This window comes from Theropithecus gelada, chromosome 1 (genome assembly GCF_003255815.1).
Source record: "Theropithecus gelada isolate Dixy chromosome 1, Tgel_1.0, whole genome shotgun sequence".
Classification (NCBI taxonomy): Eukaryota; Metazoa; Chordata; class Mammalia; order Primates; family Cercopithecidae; genus Theropithecus; species Theropithecus gelada.
Window position 1 is genome coordinate 8745277 of NC_037668.1, and position 23551 is coordinate 8768827.

Below are 23551 nucleotides of genomic sequence, written 5' to 3' on the forward strand. Positions count from 1 at the left end.
GCCCAACTGCTTGAATTCATATCCCAGCTTCATGACAGCTAAGAGCCATTTGACATTGGACAAGTTACTTAAATCACCTGTGTCTAGGTTTCCTCCTTTCTACAAGAAGGACACAAATAGCACTTAATCTATTAGACTGTAATGAGATTAAATGAGTTAATACAGATAATAATCAATATATGAATTAACATGTAGTGCCTGCACAGAGTAAGTAGTTAACAAATGCTAGCTGTAATAGAGCACACGGTCATTGGCTGTGAGTTTCCAACTCCAGGAAGCCAAGGCTCCCCAGAGGGTATATGTGATATGATGAGAAGAGTCACTGACTGGAGTTGGGATGTTTGATCAAGCCTTAGCCTTGGCCTGCTATGTGACCTGGGGCCACCGTCCTTTTAGGAGCTGGAAGTTTTAAGAAAGCATCCATCCAGGTCTCTTGTTCTACAAACAGAGAAACGGACTCCTAAACTGTCTTATTTTCATCTGTGAAAGGGAATGTTGTATCAGGCCATTGTAAAGGTCAAACAGAATATGGCTGAATGCCACATGCAGGGTTTGTAAAAAAGAAAAGAAAAGAAAAAAAAAAACAGAATATGAAAGTAATTTGAGGGGAAACATGGAGAAGTGTTAGTATTATCTTCTAAGTTGCTAGAACTCCCTTGACTATATAGAAGCTCTTTCTAGCTATCTCATTACACAACAGTTGCCAGATAGCAAATGTAGAAGGGCCTATCCAACTCATCTAAAAGTGTGCAAGCCTTTCTGCAGCACCTAGATCACAGTTTCTACACCTTAGATCTTTTCCTTCTATACATCTTTCACATTTTCTTGCTGCCCGCGGGACTCACCGCAGCTGTATCTAACAAATATTGGTTATACCTCTACTTTAAGCAGCATTAAACTGGCAAGAAATGTGTCTACTTCCTCCCTAAGACAATTAGTCAATTTATAATTAATGAATTGAGTTCACTGCTGTGTAAAAAATGAGAATTTCTTACACATATCTGATGACATTTTATAGAAATATGTGTATATTTTCACGAATTTTAGTAAAGGTCAAGTATCAATCCAGCCTAGTTAAGGACAAGGCAGTTAATTCTACTTACATAAAAATCATCATCTGAGATGTGATGAAGGTCCATAAAAAGATGGGAAAGGACTAATAAACATCAGAAGTAGAAATTTTAAGGGGACTTTTGGGTACAGAGGAAAGCCAGATCTCAATGTACACACAGAAGGAAGTGGATGCCCTGAATTTAGGAAGTGCCAGGAAATCCCCCTGTCCAAAATATACTCACTGGAAGTCTCCTATTAGGTCTGGTGTCTCTAGAAGATTACCAGGTTACTAAAACAAGTGTTAACATTACCTCAAGGAAGTATGACTTCCTCATTTCTTTTAAAAAAAAAAAAAAAATTGTGTGACCAATCATTTTATCATGCAGATGTGAAACCTAGAGTCATCTTATGTCTTTTTACAACCAAAACCTACATCTTGCAGACTCTTTCTTAGACCGTCTATCTACCTGGATGATCACAGTAGCTTCTAACTTGACATCTCCTCTCTGTAATCCATCATAAGTATTCACCATCACATTAATCTTCCAAAAATGTATTTTATCAAGTCACCTCCTTGCTCCAGTATAGGATACAATGGCTCCCCACTGCTACAAGCTGATGTCCAGACTCTCAAACCAGGACTTTAAGTCCCACACTCAATACTATCAATATCACTGCCTCCTGATCAAAACTCACCTCCCCTGTACTTTCCTCCTCTGCAGGCTTCCTAAGGTCTATCCAGTTGGTCCGACCACCAAAACCATACCTTTGCTGAGTTGCCATAGAATGTTTTATTTAATTAATGTATTTAGCTAGTTAGTTATTTTGAGACAGGATCTTGGTCTGTCACCCAGGCTGGAGTGCAGAGGCGCAATCACGGCTCACTGCAGCCTCAGCCTCCCGGGCTCAGGGGATCCTCCCACCTCAGCCTCTTGAGTAGCAGGGACTACAGGCATGTACCACCATGCCTGGTTAATTATTTTATTTTTGTAGAGATGGAGTCTTGCTATGTTGCCTAGGCTGGTCTTGAACTACTGGGCTTAAGTAACCCTCCCTCCTTGGCCTCACAAAGTGCTGGGATTATAGCCTTGAGCCACAATGCCCGGCCTAGAATATTTTAAATTAAATTATTTTAAAACATTTCATCAAGTTTAAGAGGAGAAACTTATTCAAATGTTTTGAACTTAGTTTTACAAACTCTATAAAACGGGCTCTTAAAATGTGTGATCTAAATTCTCACTCAATCTTCTTTGTTGGCCCTGTCTGTAAACTACCAGATCCCTAATGTCCACGTTTCAAAGATTCTACTTTTTCAAAGAAATCTTCTAAGAGTATGCTTTGACATCTTAGCAAGCTGTATTTGTCTAAACAGAGTCCATAGGGGTCAGACCTCACACAGCTTTGCAGGTCACTTTACACATTCTAGCTTTAACAGAGTTAGATGGGGCCATTAGAAAGTTCCACACAGATGAGTGACATGATCTGACTTCTGTTTTAAAAAGATCATTCTGGTAGAACCAATACAACTTCCTGGTGGAGTGAATGTGGTGTTCAAGAAAAACAGAGGTATCAAGGATGACATCAAGGTTTCAGACTGACCAGCTGAAAGGATGAGCTGCCATTAACCAAAAGGGAAAAGATTTGGGGAGGAGCAGGTTTTAAGGGGAAGATAATGAGCTCACTTCTGGACATGGGATATTTGAAAGGCCAATTAGATATCTGAGTGGAGATGTACAGTGGGCAGTCAGGTATACACATAAGGAGCTCGGCGGGGTACTCTGGGCTAGAGCTCTAGATCTGTGCATTATTAGCACTGAGATGATATTTAAAGCCCTGACATAGGATCAGCTCACCCACTGGCTATGGACGCAGGCAGAAAAGGAAAGAGACCCAAGGCTTAAGCCTTGATGTTTCCAGTGTTAAGAGGTTGGGGAAATGAGGAAACCAGCACAAGAAGATGAAAAGGAATAGTCAGTGTGTTAGAAAGAAATGTGAAGCCAGGCGCAGTGGCTCACGCCTGTAATCCCAACACTTTGGGAGGCTGATGCAGGTGGATCACCTGAGGTCAGGAGTTCGAGACCAGCCTGACCAACATGGTGAAACCCCATCTCTACTAAAAATATAAAATTAGCCAGGCATGGTGGTGCATGCCTGTAATCTCAACTGTTCGGGAGGCTGAGGCAGAAGAATCGCTTAAACCCGGGAGGCATAGGTTGCAGTGAGCTGAGATTGTGACATTGCACTCCAGCCTGGGCAACAAGGGCGAAACCCCCTCTCAAGAAAAAAAAAAAAAAAAAGGAAGAAAGAAACGTGAACAGGGTGGTATCCTGGACATCAAGTGAAGACAGTACTTGGAGGAGGGAGTGATCAGCTATGTCAAAAGCTGCTGAGATGTCAAGAATGACATGGACTGAGAATGAACCACTGGATTTATTAACAAGGAGGTCTAGAGGAGCTTTGGCATAGCAGTGCAGATGAAAGCCTACTTGGAGTGGGTTAAAAGTGAATATAAGGGATCAGAATAAGTGAATATGGACAACTTCTTCAAGGAGATTTTCTATAAAGTGAAGACAAAGAGTTGGTGGTGGTTGCTGGCGGGGTAGGGAGATCATGAGAAAGTTTTGACGACAGTGTATATGTATGCCGCTTAAAATGAACCATCAACTTATGGGGGAAATTCTCATCAGGAGAGAGTGGGTAGAAGCACTAGGGTGATATTCCCGAGGATGGTGAGAGGAGGTGGGATCCAGGGCACGCGTGGAAAGTTTAACCTCAGGTGAGAACTCAGAAAGTCCATTCATATCAGGAGAGAAAGCAGGGCCTACAGGCTCAGGTACAGGTAGGAAGGTAGGCAGGTGGTGAGAGCTTGTGGAAATTGCCCTCTGCTTATTCTCCTTAGTGAAATAAGAAGCAAAGCCTTCAGCTCAAGAGGGAGTCTGGAGAAGGAGGTATTCGAGATTCGAGGAGAGAAAAAGTAACTGCTAGGAGAGTGGCTAAGTGAACAGGCTAGGAAATACCAGACTTAACTGAGGTAAGTGATTAGAAATTAAAAGTGCAGGACTTTGCAGGGTGGTGTATTTTTCTGCAACCACATGGGTGTGAGCACAGAATAGGCAAAGCACCGGACTTAACCTAGCTGTAATCTGGCTATGTGAATATAACAAGCCAACAAAGGAGCAAGGAAGCCAAGTGTGTCTGCGGCAGACTGAGTCGAGTCAGTGACAGCAGCACTCAGGCTGAGTAGGGAGGGCAGCAGGGACATCAGGTGTGTGAAGGACTGTCATCATCAGCATCATCAAGGACAGGGCATGGTGGCAGAGTGCGACACCTGACATTGAGGTAATGATGAGTTCTCGGTTACATGTATGGGTAGTGGGTAACGCAGAGGACAAGATCCTTTCAGGAGAGGAGATCAAGGAAAATACTGACAGAATTTTAATTTAAATATTGCAACCACCAAGACACCAAGAATGTTAGAAACCATGAAAATGAGGCAGGCCTTAAAATGACCAAGAAACACTGGCATGTGAGGCAGGGGCCTATACAAGACTGCAACACAAAAGGGGCTTTAGGGACCAGGGAGGAGTGTTAGTGAGAAGCAGGGAGAAATGTGTCCCCTATATCTAGTTTCAGTTTAAAATGGTGCAGGAGCCGGGTGTGGTGGCTCACACCTGTAATCCCAGCACTTTGGGAGGCTGAGGTGGGTGGATCACCTGAGCTCAGGAGTTTGAAACCAGACTGGCCAACACAGTGAAACCCCATCTCTACTAAAATACAAAAATTAGCCAGGCATGGTGGTGTGCGCCTGTAATCCCAGCTACTTGGGAGGCTGAGACAGTAAAATCGCTTGAACCTGGGAGGCGGAAGTTGCAGTGAGTCAAGATTGTGCCACTGTACTCCAGCCTTGGTAACAGAGCGAGATTCCTCAAAATAAATTAATTAATTAAGTAAAACGGTGCAGGAGGAAAAACAGTCTCCCCGCTGTGTGGGGAAGCAGGAACTTTGTAGAGTAACATCTATCAGTGGAGCCCAAAGAGTTCTAAGCTAACTGCTGTCACTACATCTCTTTCCAGAACATTCCTAGTAAGACAACTGATACTGTTCTCCCGACACCTTGCTTAGATTCTCTCCTCACCCAGAGGAATGACAAAGGAATTGAAAGTAGCTAGCTCCTGGGAGGGATTGCATTGGGAGTTATACCTGATGTAAATGACGAGTTGATGGGTGCAGCACACCAACATGGCACAAGTATACATATGTAACAAACCTGCACGTTATGCACATGTACCCTACAACTTAAAGTATAATAATAATAAATAAATTAAAAAAAAAAAAAAGAAAGTAGCTAGCTCCTGTATACCACCAGAAAAGGAGAAAACCCTGACAATAAGTAACATCTAATTCTTTTCTCATAGACCATTGATTTGTGCTAGTCTCTGAAAACAGACTAAAAAAAAAGGAATTGAAAGTAGCTAGCTCCTGTATGCCACCAGAAAAGGAGAAAACCCTGACAATAGGTAACATCTAATTCTTTTCTCATAGACCATTAGTTTGTGTTAGTCTCTGAAAACAGACTAAAAAAATGGAAATTTGCCATTTTAAACAAATCAACTGATGGAATACTCACCAAGTACATAAAGAAAGAACTTCATGGTATCGGTAATATTTGGCGATTCCATTTCATACTCATCTTCGTCTGATAATGTTAAGTTGTAGATAGTGAGGCTACCTGACACAGTGTCCAAATAAACTCTATTTTTAAAAGATGAGAAAGCTCTGAATTCAGAATTTTCCCGTTCTGCAACTTTATCCTTCTGTTTTTTCCATAGGATTTCTGTTAAAGGTATATTGCTTGGTACATGGAAAGTGACATTCTTATGCAGAATGCCATATGTTTGTTGGGAAATACAGCTGATGAAACCTAGGAGAGAAAAAAAAATGGTTAGAAAAAACAACATGACTTTAGTGGCAGAAATTATTCATCAGGTACTTTTTATGCTAAGCTGACAAACTGCTGACACAAAGTACAGGAAGTAAGAACATGTTTGACCATGTAGAGCTTACTCTTTAATAGAAAACTGGGACCTGCATAAATCCAAGAAATGGACTCAACATTCATGGAACACCAACCATGTTCCAGGTACCACGGGCTGTGCTGGGAATATGGGGTTGTTCCAGGCCCTCCAGGAGCCTCACCTGTGGAGAAGACAGGGAGCAGGCTCTACATCAGGGGCTGCATGAGGGGAGCTGCCTGGTCTAGGGCCTCCCCAAGGAAGTCATGCTGGAACTGACACAATGCTCCAATCACTGAAGGATAAAAGGCAGTTAGGCCACAGGGCTGGGTAGGTGAGTGGGTGGGGAGTGGAAGGAGAGATGATCATACAGATATAGGAAGCAGCTCCTCCAAAGGAAGGCCCTGAATAGAGAAAGAGCTTGGTGTGATGGAGGATACACGTGTGATTCCTAACAGCTAGAATGAGGAGGGCAAGGGGTGGGTGGTGGAGAATAAGACAGACAAAGACCAGCCCACAGCCTATGTGTGGTAAAGTAAGGAATGCTAAGGGTTTGGACTGATCCTAACGGAGAGGAAGCCACAGAAACGTTTTTAACAAGACTGGCCTAACATAATTTAAGTGTCAGCAGGCTGACTGTCTTTAGAGTAGAGAGCGGCTGACAGGGGCCAGCACGGAGGCAGGGAAATTGTAATGAAAGTCAATGCTGGCCGGGCGCGGTGGCTCAAGCCTGTGATCCCAGCACTTTGGGAGGCCGAAACGGGCAGACCACGAGGTCAGGAGATCGAGACCATCCTGGTTAATACGGTGAAACCCCGTCTCTACTAAAAAGTACAAAAAACTAGCCGGGCGAGGTGGCGGGCGCCTGTAGTCCCAGCTACTTGGGAGGCTGAGGCAGGAGAATGGCCTGAACCTGGGAGGCGGAGCTTGCAGTGAGCTGAGATCTGGCCACTGCACTCCAGCCTGGGCGACAGAGCAAGACTCCGTCTCAAAAAAAAAAAAAAAAAAAAAAAAGAAAGTCAATGCCGTAGCAATGAAGGCCATGGGCAGGACAGACCAGACCAGGGTGTTTGTGGTGGGGACAGACAACGGGACAGACTCAGGAGACGCTGGAGACAGAAGTCAAAGGATCCAGTGATGAGGGTGGGGGAAGTGGATGGAACTGTCAGGTCTCCTTCTTGGCTGACTGAGAGGCATCATTAACTGAGATCAGAAAGAATGGCTGGGAAGCAAGTGGAGGTTGTGATGAAGATTAAGAACTCAGGGACTGGGTACAGTGGTGTGTTGGAGCTAGGCCCACCTGACCTCATGAGCCAATTGTTAGCATCTCTGCCCAGCCCTATTAGGGGACGTCTGGTAATAGCACAAAAACTGACTAATGGTTCACATCAGAACCTCCACTCTGCCTCCATGCCAATCTAGTTGTTAAACATTTATTAGAACCACAAGATTGGGATATTTTTGATACCCCAAAGTGGGTTTAGATGCATCTTGCTCTAAGACTTGATTCTTGTTAAGAGAGAACAGTAGCAGCTGGGCACTGTCGTTCATGCCTGTAATTCCAGAACTTTGGGAGGCCAAGATGGTCAGATTGCTTGAGTTCAGGAGTTCAAGACCAACCTGGGTAAAATGGCAAAACCCCATCTTTACGAAAAGAACAAAAAATTAGCTGGGCATGGCACACACCTGTGGTCCCAGCTACTTGGAAGGCTGAGGAGAATTACTTGAAGCCGTGAGGCAGAGATTGCAGTAAGCCATGATTGTGCCACTGCACTCCAGCCTGGGTGACAGAGCAAGACCTGTCTCAACAAACAAACAAAAAACTGCAGCTATTTTAAGTTAACATTAAAGATTAATTAAAACTTGACTGAAGTTTTTACCTAGTAGCAATTAGGGTAATTGAAAGAATACAGGGGAAATCAAGAACACTGAATGACCAGTTGTAGACAATTGTGTTAGTAATTTCAGATAAGAAGCAAATATCACCCATTTGTTTATCTACAAGGACTTTTTAGAACCCATCTCCCTTAATTAAGGGGGACTGCCCTCAAAAACACACCAGCATCTTTCTATTGCTTTGCTGATTACGCATTATTTCTCCCACTCAACAGAGTATGTGGGAAGGCACAAGAAAAAGAACAGAACTTGAGGGGTGAGAGTCTACCACACACAATAGTGGAAACTCAAAAATATCTTATAAATGTAAATGAAACAATGAGTGATAGAGGATAGGGTGGTGGTGAAACAGTAGGTATGAGATAAGCTGCCATACCCTGGCAGCATGAAGATGGCTTTTGTCTTTCCCAGGGAGAGCTGATGTATCCTGGGCTTGAGAACAGTAGAAGAAAGTAGTCAGGAATGGAGCTAGTGGTGGAGGGAAGTGAGGGTAGAGGAAGGGGACACTGTAGCTCAGAAGAAATCAAAGTACAGCTGACCCTTGAAAAACATGGGTTTGAGCTGTGTGGATCCACTTATATGTGGATTTTCTTCTGCCTCTGCCATCCCTGAGATAGCAAGACCAACCTCTCCTCCCCCTTAGCCTGCTTTAACGTAAAGAAAAGGAGGATGAAGACCTTTGATGATCCACTTTCACTTAGTCAGTATATTTTCTTCCTTATGCTTTTCTTTTTTAAAATTTTTTATTACTATTATCTCAGTTTTGGGGGAATAGGTGATGTTTGGTTACATGGAGAAGTTCTTTTTTTTTCCTTTGGGATAAGTTCTTTGGGTGTGATTTCTGAGATTTTGGTGCACCCATCACCTAAGCAGTGTACACTGTACCCAATGTGTAGTCTTTTATCCCTCATCCCCATCCCACCCTTCTCCACAAGTCCCCAAAGTTCATTGTATCCTTCTTATGTCTTTGCATCCTCATAGCTTAGCTCCCACTTGTAAGTGAGAACATATGTTTGGTTTTCCATTCCTGAGTTACTACACTTAGAATAATGGTCTCCAATTCCATTCAGGTTGCTGTCAATGCCATTATTTTGTTCCTTTTTTTTTTTTTTTTTTTTTTTTTGATAGAGTCTTGCTCTGTCTTCCAGGCTGGGGTGCAGTGGCGTGATCTCGGCTCAATGCAAGTTCCGCCTCCCAGGTTCATGCCATTCTCCTGCCTCAGCCTCCCAAGCAGCTGGGACTACAGGCGCCCGCCACCACGCCTGGCTAATTTTTTTGTATTTTTAATAGAGATGGGGTTTCACCATGTTAGCCAGGATGGTCTTGATCTCCTGACCTCATGATCCGCCCGCCTCGGCCTCCCAAAGTGCTGGCATTACAGGCGTGAGCCACCGCGCCCGGCCTTTGTTCCTTTTAATGGCATATTCATATATATACACCACATTTTCTTTATCCACTCATTGATTGATGGGCATTTATGCTGATTCCATATTTTGCAATTGGGAGTTGTGCCACTATAAAGATGTTGTGTGCAACATGTTGTGTGTTGTCTTTTTCATAAAGTGACTTATTTTCCTCTGGGTAGATACCCAGTAATGGGATTGCTGGATCAAATGGTAGTTCTACTTTTAGTTACTTAAGAAATCTCCATAGTGGTTGTACCAGTTTACATTCCCACCAGCAGTGTCAAAGCATTCCCTTTTCACCACACCCTTGCCAACATCTATTATTTTTTGATTTTTTAATTATGTTCATTCTTGCAGGAGTAAGGTGGTATTGCACTGTGGTTTTGATTTGCATTTCCCTGATAATTAGTAGTGTTGAGCATTTTTTTCATATGTTTGTTGGCCATTTGTATATCCTCCTTGAGAATTGTCCATTCATGTCCTTGGCCCACTTTTTGATGGGATTGTTTGCTTTTTTCTTGCTGATTTGTTTGACTTCCTTATAGATTCTGGGTATTAGTCCTTTGTCAGATACGTAGTTTATTAATATTTTCTCCCACTTTGTGGGTTGTACGTTTACTCTGCTGATTGTTTCTATTGCTGTGCAGAAGCTTTTTAATTTAATGAAGCCCCATCTATTTATCTTTGTTTTTGTTGCATTTGTTTTTGGGTTCTTGGTCATGACCTTTTTGCCTAAGCCAAAGTCTAGAAGAGTTTTTCTGATGTTATCTTCTAGAATTTTTATGGCTTCAGGTCTTAGATTTAAGTCTTTGATCCACCTTAAGTTGGTTTTTGTATAAGGTGAAAGATGAGGATCCAGTTTTATTCTTCTACACCTTATACTTTTCTTAGTAAGTTCTTTTCTCTAGCTTACTTTAGTGTAAGAATACAACATATAATGCATATAACAGAAAATATGTGTTGTTTATGTTATTGGTAAGGCTTCTGGTAGGCTATTAGCAGTTAAGTTTTTGGGAGTCAAGAGTTATACATAAATTTTTGACTGCTCTAGGGGTTGGTGCCCCTAACTGCCGTGTTGTTCAAGGGTCAACTATAATTTTGAACTGGAAGAAATTCTAAAAATTAGTCAAATTATTCCCATTTCACTGGTGAAGTGACAAGACACCAAGAAAAATAAAAGGCAATTTTATTGAATGCTTACTCTCTGCTGGTTATACATTCACATTGTCTTGTATCCCTTTTTATCCCTCTCCACGTCTACATGCAGTAGACATGGTGTTGTTAACCCCATTTTACAGGTAGGAATGCAGGCTCCAAGAGGCACATCACCTCGCTCCAGGTCTCTCAGCAAGTTTATGGCAGCACAATGACCAGAACACATTGTCTGACTCCTTGGTCAGTGCCCTTTCAGAACAGTATGGTCCCACATTCAGGATGGGTTTCATTTATTCATTTACTCAGGAAGTATTCACTGGGCATCTATTCTATACAAGATCCTTGAGAACAAGACAGACACCATCCCTTCCTTCTTAGAGATGACATTCTATTAGGGGAGGCAGAATTTACACAAATAATTAGACAATGCCCAACTGCAACTATGATAACTGCCTCTAAAAGCATCAGGTGTCAATAAGAACATTTACTTAGGGAACCAACAAGGGGTTAGGGAGGGCAGTTCCCTTCGCTAAAAGAAGTTCTGAGGCACGAGCAGCAGTTAACTATGCCCAGGAGAGCAGGGCAGGCCCCCATTAAGAGAACAGTTATGAAGACCTTGAAGCAGGAGGGGCAATGGCATGAGAAACGTGGCATGAGCCGGGCTGCATACACAAGCACAGACAGCCCTTGCAGGGCATCAGACAAACACAATTCTGGTACTGAAGTAAAGAAAGCCACAGAAGAGTTTTAAACAGGATGGTGACAAAATAAGAGTAACTCTTTCTTAAAAAAATGTATTTTAAAACATAAATTATACATAGACACATACATACAACTTTACGCTAATGAAAAATGATCATGTAAGTATTTTTACCCACTCTCTTAACCCCATAACAATCTCCAGTTCTATAATCTACATTAACAAATCAGAATACATCTTTCAATATTTTTCTCTCATATAGTCAAGTAGAGACAAATATATATCACATATAATGGATACATACAGGCACAGCTTGAAGATACTGTGGGTTTGGTTCCAGACAGCCGCAATCATGTAAATATCAGAGTAAAGTGTGTCACACAAATTTTCTGGTTTCTCAGGGCATATAAATGTTATGTTTACACTATACTGTAGTCTATTAAAGTGTTCAATAGCATTATGTCTAAAAACACAATGTACATATCTTAACTAAAAAATACTTTATTGCTAAAAAAAAAAAAAAAAAAGATCTTGCTAACAATCATTTGAGTCTTCAGCAAGCCCCAATATTGTTGCTGGTGGAGGGTCTTGCCTCAATGTTGATGGCTGCTGACTGATCAGGGTGTTGGTTGCTAAAGGCTGCGATGGCTGTGGCAATTTCTTAAAAGACAATGATGAAGTTTGCGCATCAATGGACCCTTCCTTTCACAAAATATTTCTCAGAGGCATCCAATGCTGTTTGATAGCATTTTACCCACAGTAAAACTTCTTTCAAAATTAGAATAAATCTCTTTAAATCCTGCTGCTGCTGTATCAACTAAAATTATGTAATACTCTTAATTCTTTGTTGTCATTTAAACAATGTTCACAGCATCTTCACCAGGAATATAGATGCCATCTGAAGAAACCACTTTCTTTGCTCATCCATAAGAAGCAACTCCTCATTGGTTCAATTTTCAGCATGAGATTGCAGCAACTGAGTCACATATTCAGGCTCCACTTATATTTTTCTTGCGATTTCCACCCTTCAAAGTCATCCATGAGGATCGGAATCAAATTCTTCCAAATTCCTGTTAATGTTGATATTTTGACCTGAGGATTGGAATCAAATTCTTCCAAACTCCTGTTAATGTTGATATTTTGACCTGAAGATTGGAATCAAATTCTTCCAAACTCCTGTTAATGTTGATATTTTGACTTCCTCCCATAAACCACAAATGTTCTTAATGACATCTAGAATGGTGAATCCTTTCAGAAGGTTGTCAATTTACTTTGCCCAGATTCATCAGAAGAATAATTATTTATGGCAGCTATAGCCCTTACACAATAAGACTTGAAAGGCAAAATTACTCCTTGATCCATGGGCTGCAGAATGGATGTTGTATTAGCAAGCATGAAAACAACACTCATCTCCTTGTATATCTCCATCAGAGCTCTTGGGTGATTACGTGCATTGTCAATAAGCAATAATATACTGAAATAAATCTTTTTTTTCTAAACAGTAGGTATTAACAGTGAGCTTACAATATTCAGTAAACCATGCTGTAAACAGATGTGCCATCATCCAGCCTCTGTTGTTCCATTTTATAGAGCACAGGCAGAACAGATTTAGCCTAATTCTTAAGGGCCCTAGGATTTTCAGAGTGGTAAATGAGCACTGGCTTCAACTGAAAGCCATCAGCTGCATTAGCCCACACACCAAGAGTCAGCTGTCCTTTCAAGCCCGAAGTTGACTTCTCCTCTCTAGCTATGGAAGTCCTCGATGGCATCTTCTTCCAACAGAAGGTTGTTTTGTCTACATGGAAAATCTGTTGTTGAGTGCCCTCCCCGTGCTTGGCTGCCGCAGCCCTACGCCAGCACCTCGGGGACTGGGAGCGCTTGCCCTCCAGTATGCCGCACACCCAGCTGGGCACAGTGGCGCGTGGAGGTGCCCACGGGGCCTCGGCCTGGGCATCACGGCTGCCGCCGGCGCCCTTCCCCGGTGCCACGGCTCGGCGCCTGCACTCGTTTCCTGCAGGAGAGAGCTAAGTCTGTCTGCTGGATACCTGCAGCTGGAGCCCAAAAGGAGCCTTAGTGTGCTTACTGGAAGACAAGGGGTTTGCTACTCAACAAGCAAAAATCATTGTGTCTGCATTGGTCAAGATCTTGGAAGCCAACATGGCTTTCTTCCTAAGATCTCATGAACCAACCTCTGATAGCTTCAAACTTTTCTCCTGCAGCTTTCTCACCTCTCTCAGCCTTCACAGAACTGAAGAGAGTTAGGGTCTTGCTCTGGATTAGGCTTTGGATTAAGGGAATGTTGTAGCTGGTTTGATCTTCTCTGCAGACTACTCGAACTTTCTCCATGTCTGCAATAATGCTGTTTCACTTTCTTATTTTTGTGTTCACTGGAGTAGCACTTTTAATTTTCTTCAAGAACTTTTCCTTTGAATTTACAGCCTCACTAACTCTTTGGCATAAAAGGCCTAGTTTTCAGCCTATTGTGGCTTTTTTAAATTTATTTTTTATTTTTGAGACAGACTTCTGCTCTTGTAGCCCAGGCTGGAGTGCAATAGTGCCATCTTGGCTCACTGCAACATCTGCCTTTCAGGTTCAAGCAATTCTCCGGCCTCAGCCTTCCAACCAGCTTGGATTACAGGTGCCCACCACCATGATCAGCTAATTTTTGTAATTTTAGTAGAGACAGGGTTTCGCCATGTTGGCTAGGTTGGTCTCAAACTTCTGACCTCAGGTGATCCACCCACCTTGGCCTCCCAAAGTGCTGGGATTACAGGTGTGAGCCACCATGCCCAGCCACCTGTTGTGGTATTTCACATGCCTTCCTCACTAAGCTTAATCATTTCTAGTTTTTAATTTAAAGTGAGAGACAATGCAACTCTTCCTTTCACTTGAGCACTCAGAAGCCATTGCAGGGTTATTAAATTGGCCTAATTTCAGTATCATTGTCTAAGGTGATAGGGAGGCGAGAGCAGAAGGAGAAAGATGAGGAGAACAGCCAGTCAGTGGAGCAGTCAGAACACACATAGCCTTTATCAATTAAGTTCACCGTCTTATATGGGCATGGTTCATGGCACCCCAAAACAATGACAACAGTAACATCAAAGATCACTGATTACAGATCACCATAACAGATATAATGAAAAAGGTTTAAATATTGTGGGAATTACCAAAATGTAACAGAGAGACAAAATATAAAGTTAGGCACTGATAGACTTGCTTAAAGCTGGGTTGTCACAAACTTTCAATTTGTAAAAAGCACATTATCTGTGAAGTGCAATAAAGTGAAACGAATAAAATGAGGTGTACTTGAGGGATTTACCATTCTTTAATAAAAATGGTTTTATGCACACTTCTCTACATGCTGGCTTTCTTGTTAATAACTCATAAAAGCCCCTTGAAATCAACCGGTATAGCTATTCTTTATTCTTTTTAATAACTACATAATATTCCAGAGCATGAGGGAACCATAATTAATCTGCCATCCACCACTGATGAACACTCCTTTTGTGCCTAGCTTTGTCTGTTGCAGTTACACCGCAATAACTATCCTGTATATATGTCCTGATGTATTTATGGTTTCATATTTATGTGGGAGTGGAGTGGAGCTGGGAGTTGCTACATCAAAGGGTAACTAGAATTTTTTATTTTAATAGAAGTTGCTGCATTGTTTACAGAAAAGACTTTGGCAATTTACAACTCCATCAGTAATGCCTGAGTTGCCCTTTCCTTGGACTCTTGCCAGCATTAGGTAATTTTTTTTATGTTTAACTTTTGGACAAACAGTGACATTTCATTGATATTAGAATTTGCATTTTCCCGACCTTTAAAAATTTAACCATCTCTTCTGTTTGTTGATTTGGATTTCTTTTTCTGAGAAGTGTCTTTTCATATCCTGTTTTTGTTGTTGTTGTATTAGATTGCCTGTCTTTTCTTCTCAAAGTTTAAAAGCTCCTTATATGTTATAGATAAATTTTTTATCTGTATTATAGTTTTTTTCAAACACAGCCTTTGCCTATTGAATTTACTAAATGAATATCTTCCACACAAAGTTTCTAAATTTTTACATAATGAAAGTGTTTATCTTTTTCTGGCTGTGGTGTGGAAGATTGATGGGAGGGGTAAGACTAGACAGCAAGAGATCCATCAGACAGCAATTTCAGACAGGTCAAGAAGCAGCATTGTGCTAGGGAAAGTGGTTCAAGAGACATTAGGGAGGTAAAACTGGGAAAACTAGATGATTGACAGCATACGGGGTAAAGGAGGAGGAGGGGAGGTGCCAGGAGTGCCAGGATGAATCAGAGCTCTTACTTCCTCCTAGTTGGGTTGTGGTGTCTTTCCCTAAGAAAGGAAACACAGCGGGAAGACTAAGACTGGCCTGGAATATCATGCTTTCAGTTTGACACTGTTAAGTGTGAGGGGTCTGCGAGACATCCAAGCAAAGATGCCCAGTAGCTGCTAAGTACACGGGTCTGGGACTCACAGGAAAAGATACAGATTTGGGAATCTTCACATTTCTAGTGGCTCCAATGGAGGCCATTAGGACCATCAGCTAGGGAGAGCGTATGAAGTGGGAAAAGGCAGCTTGGACCTGTGCTTTAAAGCTTGGCTGGAGAGGAACATACTGGCTAAGGAAATTGAGAGAGATCTTGGAAGTAGAAGAAAGGCCAGGAAGGGGATGGCATCATAACTCCAAGACAAGAGTCAACATGTGGAGACTTGATTGAATAAAAGGCACTAGCGATATTACTCAGATAGTAGGAAAAAGATGGAAGAAAATTCAAATGTAAGCAGAATTAAACACACATACAAAAGCACATGCATACAATTTATTTTTGCTTATGCTCTAAAAGAACCTGTGGTTTCACTGAATACTGGGATCTGGGTGATATTTATTCAGGATGTAACAAATAAAACAATAGTATAACCTACATAAAGAGATATGCATAATAATATTCATTTTAAAGTTATCTATACTAGTAAAAAATAATCTAGTGTAATAAACAATTTAGTATTATGCCATGGCTTACTATGTGGCTGTTTTAAAAAAGGAAAAAGAATAGATTTATTCTCCTTTTATTATTGGGAATTTGGAAAATTTCTTAATATTAAAAATAAAAAGTTATAGAAATATATATGCAGAATATTCCTGTTTTTAAAAACAATAAAGAGGCCAGATGTAGCAGTTCATGCCTACAATCCTAGCACTTTGGGACGCCAAAGCGGAAGGATCACTTGAGCCCAGGAGTTTGATACCAGCCTGGGCAACATAGTAAGACCCTATCTCCACCAAAAAATATATATATTTCTAACTATAAAAAGACATGAATACATGTGTACATGCATTCTCACTTGCTCTTTTTTTAGACTGGAAAGAGACACCCTAAATGATTAACAGTGGTTGCTTTTGAAGTAACCACTGTTAGAGATTGTAGTGATGGTGAGATTTCAATTTATTACTTTACTTATTACTTAATACAGGTCACATTGAAAAATATGTTACTTTTGAAGACAAATCTCATATTACTATTATAATATCAAAACTATGTAAATTTTTTTAATAGAATTATTCAACCAAGAGGAGGAATTGTTAAGAACTGTCTCTAAAGCTAACATCTACCTCTACTTTGTGTGCATGGGTATATCTATTATTTCCTTCCTACAGGAAAGTCTTTCCTGTTGCACTTCCAAGACTAACACTAAAGTAAGTTGCTAAGATAATTTCTAATGAAAAAAGAACAATAGAAGAAAGGGGAATGAGTTTTATCTCACCGGTCACAAACCATGAATGAATGAATGAATGAATGAATGAATGAATGAATAAATACACAAATAGGAGCAAAGGAATGGAGTCAACAGTGAGTTTGTTGCTTTGCTGATACCACTGAGTGGTCAGAAAAGGGACTATAGGGATGCTAATAACCATGCCAGGGTGCAGAACAGAGAGTGCCCAGATTTTGAAGCCAGCAAGGTCCAGGGTGAACTCCCAAAGGCCTCCCCACACTAGGTCTCCTCAGATGTAATGTAGAAATCATAATGCCTACCATAAAAGATTGTTTTGATGTTTGAGGTTTGAATAAAATTGAAAGTCTTTTTATACTGGTTGACATGGAATAGGCTTTCAAAGGTTTTCTCTCTTTTTCTTTTAATGAGTTAGGTCAACATCAAGGTGTTCACACTGTCTGAATTAACTGGGTGAGAACTGGGCATGGGCTGAGTTTTTGCTGTTTAAAAGCAAAGAGAGCTGGAGGGAGGGAAAAAATTTTATCAGTGATCACCTAAAAAGATTTTCTATGCTAGCTAGATAATTTTTGAAGGTTTTATTGTTTTGAAGGATTTTGAATTTTTTTTAAATAAAGATATGAGGGTACCTAATACCTAATCAGCACTACATGTATAGAGTGATCATATATCTAAAAACAGGTCTAATCTCAAATATTCTGTTGCAGTGTTGCTACAAAACATCAACACCTCAATTTTAATAGTTCTTTTTGTATGGCCTGAAGTTGTAACCGGAACCTAAGTTTTACAGATGAAGTGTCCTGATTTCTTACTTAGAAAATTTGGTCACCGTTAACCATGGGTTAATGAAAAGGAACTCTCAACCCCCAGCACAAATTCCTCTGCAAACTTTTACTCAGGTCCTGAGATTCAGATTGACTGATTATACATTTTTTTACTTAATCTAACACTTGTATGGCCCTGGCTCTGTGCCAGGCACTGTTGCAAGAGCTCTAAATAGGTACTCACCGCCAGGAGCAGTGGCTCATGCCTGTAATCCCAGCACTTTGGGAGGCCGAGGCAGGTGGATCACTTGAGGTCAGGAGTTCGAGACCAGCCTGGCCAAGATGGTGAAACCCTGTCTCCACTAAAAATACAAAATTAGCTGGGCGTGGTAGCACACACTTGTAATCTCAGTTACACGGGAGGCTGAGGCAGAAGAATCGCTTGAACCCAGGAGGTAAAGGTTGCAGTGAGCCAAGACTGTGCTACTGCACTCCAGCCTAAATGACAGAGCAAGACTCCATCTCAGAAAAAAAAAAAAAAAAATAGGTACTCACTGAATCCTAAAAACATATTAAGCAGGTTTTATTTCTAACCCTATTTTGCAGATGAGGAAACTGAGGGACAAAAATGTTAAGTGACTTGCTAGTTAAGTATTGAAGCCAGATTTGAACCTGGACAATCTGACTGCAGAATCACTGCTCTTAACCATTATTTCTTATTTAGCTTGCTACCTGGCATAAGGCTCTTAAAGACAGTGACATGATGCAGGGTTTCTCAGGATACAATCTATAGACAGCATTGGAACAGCAGATGTTGCAAATGAGAAAGTCAAACTGAGTCAAGCACACCTCCAGACCTACAGGTGAGCCACTAAGCTCTGTGGTTTCCAAGTCATTGAATGTTAGAGCTGAAGAGGGCCTCAGAGAGCAAGAGTCCAGCCCTGAAAGAAAAAGCCAGACCAGAAACAAGAAGAAGAAAACAAGGAGCAAACAAAGGAGTCACAAAGAAATAGAACTGGTGAGAGTGGCAAATGATGCATTAGACGAAGACCAGCAATTCCACCCACAAAGGAGATACCAGCGGGCCAGGCGTGACTCAGAAGGGGCTGGTGAGGACTTGAGCACCAGTGAACCTACAGGGAGGGGCCCCTCAGCTCCTGCCACGTGGAAACGGGCCCACCATTGCCAGGTCTCTTAATTTTTCAAGAAAAGCCAGATATTCACATTTTGTGTAAAAATTCCTGTTCTTGAAAGTTGGCAACTAATTCAAATCTTAGCTTAGGGGTAACCCCCAGCCAGGCTAGACCTATCAGGACAAGGACAAAGTTGTTCCTGTTTTTGGTTGTATCCCCATATGTCTGGCATATGGACATTCAATAAATACCTGTTGAATGAATTAACTGAAATGACTAAAATACAACTTAAGTGTAGTTCAAAAGACAAGGCTTCCTGACAAAAGAGCAAAATTCGACAGTCACCCCAAACCCTGGGCTTTGTGAAATCCCAAATTGCTGTGGAACCTGACTGAAGAAGCAGGACTTTGTAAGGAGAGGTGAAGAAAGAAGTTTAACTGGAGCTTAAAAATAAAATGGCTCGGGAGCCCTCATATACAACCAAAACAGACTGTTTTTCAGCCCCACTTTCTGCCTCATCACCAAAGCAAGATAGGAGGACCTGCGGGCTCCCCCTTCCCAACTCCACAGCTGTTCCTTTTGAGATGTTCCCTCTCAAGTTTAAGTAGATTTTACCTACTAAGTGTTATAGGATGTAGGACACCACACCAGATAAACTTGGACCCACTCAGGGATGTCAGCCCCAATCAAACAGCCTCTCTATAGTTTGAGGAAGTTCATCGACACCATTTCTTTCTCTTTTTCTCTTTCTTTCCTTCCCTCTCTCCCTCCTTCCCTCCCCTTCCTTCCTTCCTTTCTTTTTGGAGACAGGGTCTCATTCTGTCACCCAGGTTGGTGTGCAGTGGTGCAATCATGGCTCGCTGCAGCTTCAACCTCCTGGGCGCAAGTGATCCCCTTGCCTCAGCCTCCCAAGTAGCTGGAACTACAGTTGCATGCCACCACGCCCAGCTAATTTTTATATGTTCTGTAGAAACAAGGTCTCACTATGTTGCCCAGGCTGATCTCAAACTCATGGGCTCAAGTGATCCTCCTGCCTGGGCCTCCTGAAGTGCTGGGATTACAGGCATGAGCCACCGTGCCCAACCAATGCCATATCTTAGAGACAAGCTAATCACTCTTCTGGGATTTGGAGGAAAGGGTTTTCTTGAGTTTGTTCTTAGAAACAAACAATGTAATTTCAAGATACTTCTCTCTCTCTAAAATATCTTAAGGCTCACATTGCCTACCGATTTTAGCAGTTAAAGTAAAAATTCATTTGACAAAAAAAAAAAAAGAAAGAAAGAAAAATTCCCTTAAAAGTTTCAGTACCTGAATATATGAATATTGGTATTTCCCTCTGAATATATGACATCATAATGGTGATTCAGTTAAAGCCTTGTGCAGGCCCAGAGATAGCAGGGTCCTGGGGCATTTTTGTTCCCAAGTGAGCAGATGGGTTTATCTGGATATGGGTCACTGAGCACAGCCTTGTTCATCTCACTCCTCTGTGTTTCATCTTCACATCACAGCACACTTTCAGTGAATGCCTACTTGCAGTCTCAGGGTGTGTGGCAATCTGGGAAGCAACATCTCTATCCATATACGCATTTACAGTATTGAGGAGTGGCCAATCTCCTAAATGTCTGGGCTAGTATTGTATCAAATAACCTGTCCTATTAAGGGCATAATATTCTCATATTAGTCAGTCCCAATTTTGGGGGTAGGAAATGTGCTTACCAGGCATGGAGATAATAAAGAAGAGTAGCACTGTTTGTTTTGTTTTAACTCAAGCAAGTTTCATACAGTTGTGTCTCTTGCCTAGCTCTTAGTAAGTCCAATCCAAGGAGCCCTAGGCCAGCTCAGCCTCAGTAATAATATTTAACAGTAGCAGCAGCATGAAGATTCACTGCAGGCTTACTATGTGACAAGCACTTGTTCCAAGAGCTGTTTGTGTATTAACTCATTTAATCCTCAACTCAAATCTGAGGTAGTTCTTATCATTCATTTGTTTGTTCATCAAATGTTCATGGAGTCCTGCCTAAGTGCCAGACACTGAAATAAGCAGGCAGGATACAGCATTGAACAAAACAGACAAAATCCCAGCTCTCTCGGGGTCTATTTTTCGGTGGAGGGAAGAACATAATAAATGAACAAGTAAATACCTTTTACGTTGGATGATGTTAAGTGTTGTAGAGAAAAATAAAGCAGAGTATGGGGCCTGAGGAGTACTAGTAAAGAAAGAAGTTGCATGGCATGGGGGGCAGTCAAAAGTTGGTATCTGAACAGAGCCCAGAAAAGCAGGGGAGGGATCCCAAGAACATCTGGGGTGAGAGTGCAAAATGAGTTATTTTTTGAGAACATGTCTATCAGAATAACTTGGTTCACTCCGCTGGACACTTGGTTGACAGAAAATATCAAAGAGTCAGAAGCACCAGGCTACAGATGAGGAAACGGACTGAGAGGGTCAGCTGATCGCAGTCACTCAGCTAGCAAGGGACAGAGCTGGTGTCCAGACACAGGCATTCGGCCCCAGAGCCTGCACTGTTGGCCAGAACATCAGATGCCTTGGTTGGGGCCATTCCTCTTTCTTCCTGGTCGATTCTACCCTTAGCCAGTCCCAGTTAGTGACTTCTCTATTTCCTTAAGGCAGATATTTACTGATTTCGGTCACACCACCACCAGTTTCTCTGCCCCCATCTACTTCATACTGAAACTGCAGCCACCTGTCTCCCAACGGTTACAAGTCCCCTGGTCCCTGAGACCAGAAACTTCCCAGACCTTGCTCTCAGCTATCTATCTGCCTCCTCGATAAGTTCATTAAGAATTAAGATGTTGGTTCTCTAAATCAACTTATTTCTACACTTTCTTTCTAATATTATGCTCAAATAGTTTCCTTTTTAATTCTTGTTCTTGCACTTAACCTCTTTCTCAAGATGTTTCCCTTTAGACCTGTGCAATCCAACACAGTAGCTATCAGTCACAAGTGGCTAATGAGAACCTGAAATGTGGTTAGTACAAATGGAGATGTGTTCTGAGTATCAAATACACACCAGAATCTGAAGACCTGGTATTAAAAAGTGGAACATAAAATCTCTCATTAATATTTTTTTGTAGTAACTACTAGGTTGGTGCAAAAGTTATTGCGGTTTTTGCCATTAATAGCAAAAACCGCAATAACTTTTGCACCAACCTAAAACATGTTGAAATGAAAATATTATGGATATATTAGGTTAACTAAAATATATTAAAATTAATTTCACATGTTCCATATTATATTTCTATTTGAGAGCACTTCTTTAGCCCGTCCTTTCAAGACACTCACATCCCGCCATGCTCAAAGGCCACATTTTCCTTTCACTGTTCTCTTCTTAGACAGGATACAGCTGAGATCCACAGCATACTTTGGGGAATAAGGTTCTTACTAGATCGGTTAAGAATGTAGGTCTTTTAAAATCTATTCTCCAAAATCTGATTGAAGGTATTTCAATACACTATTGATCATTTCACTAAAATTTCTTGAAAATCCTTGTTATTTTCTAGATACTCAGTTAATCGTTGGGAAACTCTACTGCAAGTAGTTGATGATGGCACAGCCTCATTAGTTTCTTATTAATCTGATTTTGTATTATTTTCTGAATGTGTATGTTAAGCTTCAATTTTCTTTTAATTTTTAACAGGCATACAAAGAAAATGTTCAAGAAACCACAGACTGGTGAGCCCAATGGAAATTGAGGCACTAATCTCAACAAACATTTTGAGGGACATAGTAAAGTAAGCAAAGTTCACTAGAACCTATAAAATAACCAAAAAGCATTTTCCTTGGAGGCTAACAGGCAGGCATTGAAAGTTATCTTTAAAGAGGAACTGCTAAAATATTTTCCCTTCCTTTTCTAGGGACAGTTTCTGTATCTTACAGTCACATTTTATATTCAAACCTGAGCTTGTCTGAGAAAAGCAAAACGGCTGCATCCTGGTTTCACTTACAACCCTGAGATGGAAGGTGAGATTTGCCATTGCAGGATTTAAGGGTCTGTGTCCTTAAGTAAAAACTTCTGGTCACCCCTCAAGTAAAGCTTCAAAAAAGCTTAGGCACTTGTGCAGAAACACCATGAGAAGAAACCAAAAGGCAGAAAACTTACACATATAAGGGCTGATTTACGCAGACAAAGTTTCTACTTTTAAACAGAGAAACCAATGCCTACCCTCAAAGCCTGTATTTACTAAAGAAATGTTAGAGTAACATGGAGGTCAATAAAATAAATTATTCAAATCTGGTTCTTAAAAAGAGGTTCCAAGACTATTTTAAAACTTCTGAAAGATGCCCATCAAAATTAAACCAAAAACATAGCAATAAATACAATGAGTGAAACTTGATTAGATCTGGGTTTTTTAACAAAAGACATTCTTGTGACAATTGGGGAAATCTGAATACAGGTAAAAGGTGGTATTATAGGATTAGTGTTAATTTTTATAGATGTTATCATGTTATTGGGATTATGCAAAAGTGTCTAGGAGTGAAATGTAGGTACCTAGAGAGTGTAAATATGATAATATGTTAATAATAAATATGTCAATAAATTCCCATTGCAAATTCTATGTCCCAAAGAAGCACCCCTCACCATTACAAATTATGACATTAAATGCAATTTTGCATGACTGGTAATTGTGCTGACCTATATAATTTCACATGTTTAGCAGAATCTCATTGGACAAC

At 41.0% G+C, this 23551-nt stretch overlaps 1 protein-coding gene across 3 annotated transcripts in view; it reads right to left on the bottom strand.

Annotated features, from left to right (window-relative positions):
* Positions 1-23551, bottom strand: part of CD58 (CD58 molecule) — a 55299-nt gene that overhangs the window by 24044 nt on the left and 7704 nt on the right. For all 3 annotated transcript variants that reach the window (XR_003121724.1, XM_025401131.1, XM_025401144.1), the window contains exon 2: positions 5681-5974. Coding sequence is in view for 2 of the 3 variants with exons in the window: in XM_025401131.1 (XP_025256916.1) it covers positions 5681-5974 (294 nt within the window). In the remaining variant the exon portion in view is untranslated. The remainder of the gene's footprint in view (positions 1-5680; positions 5975-23551) is intronic.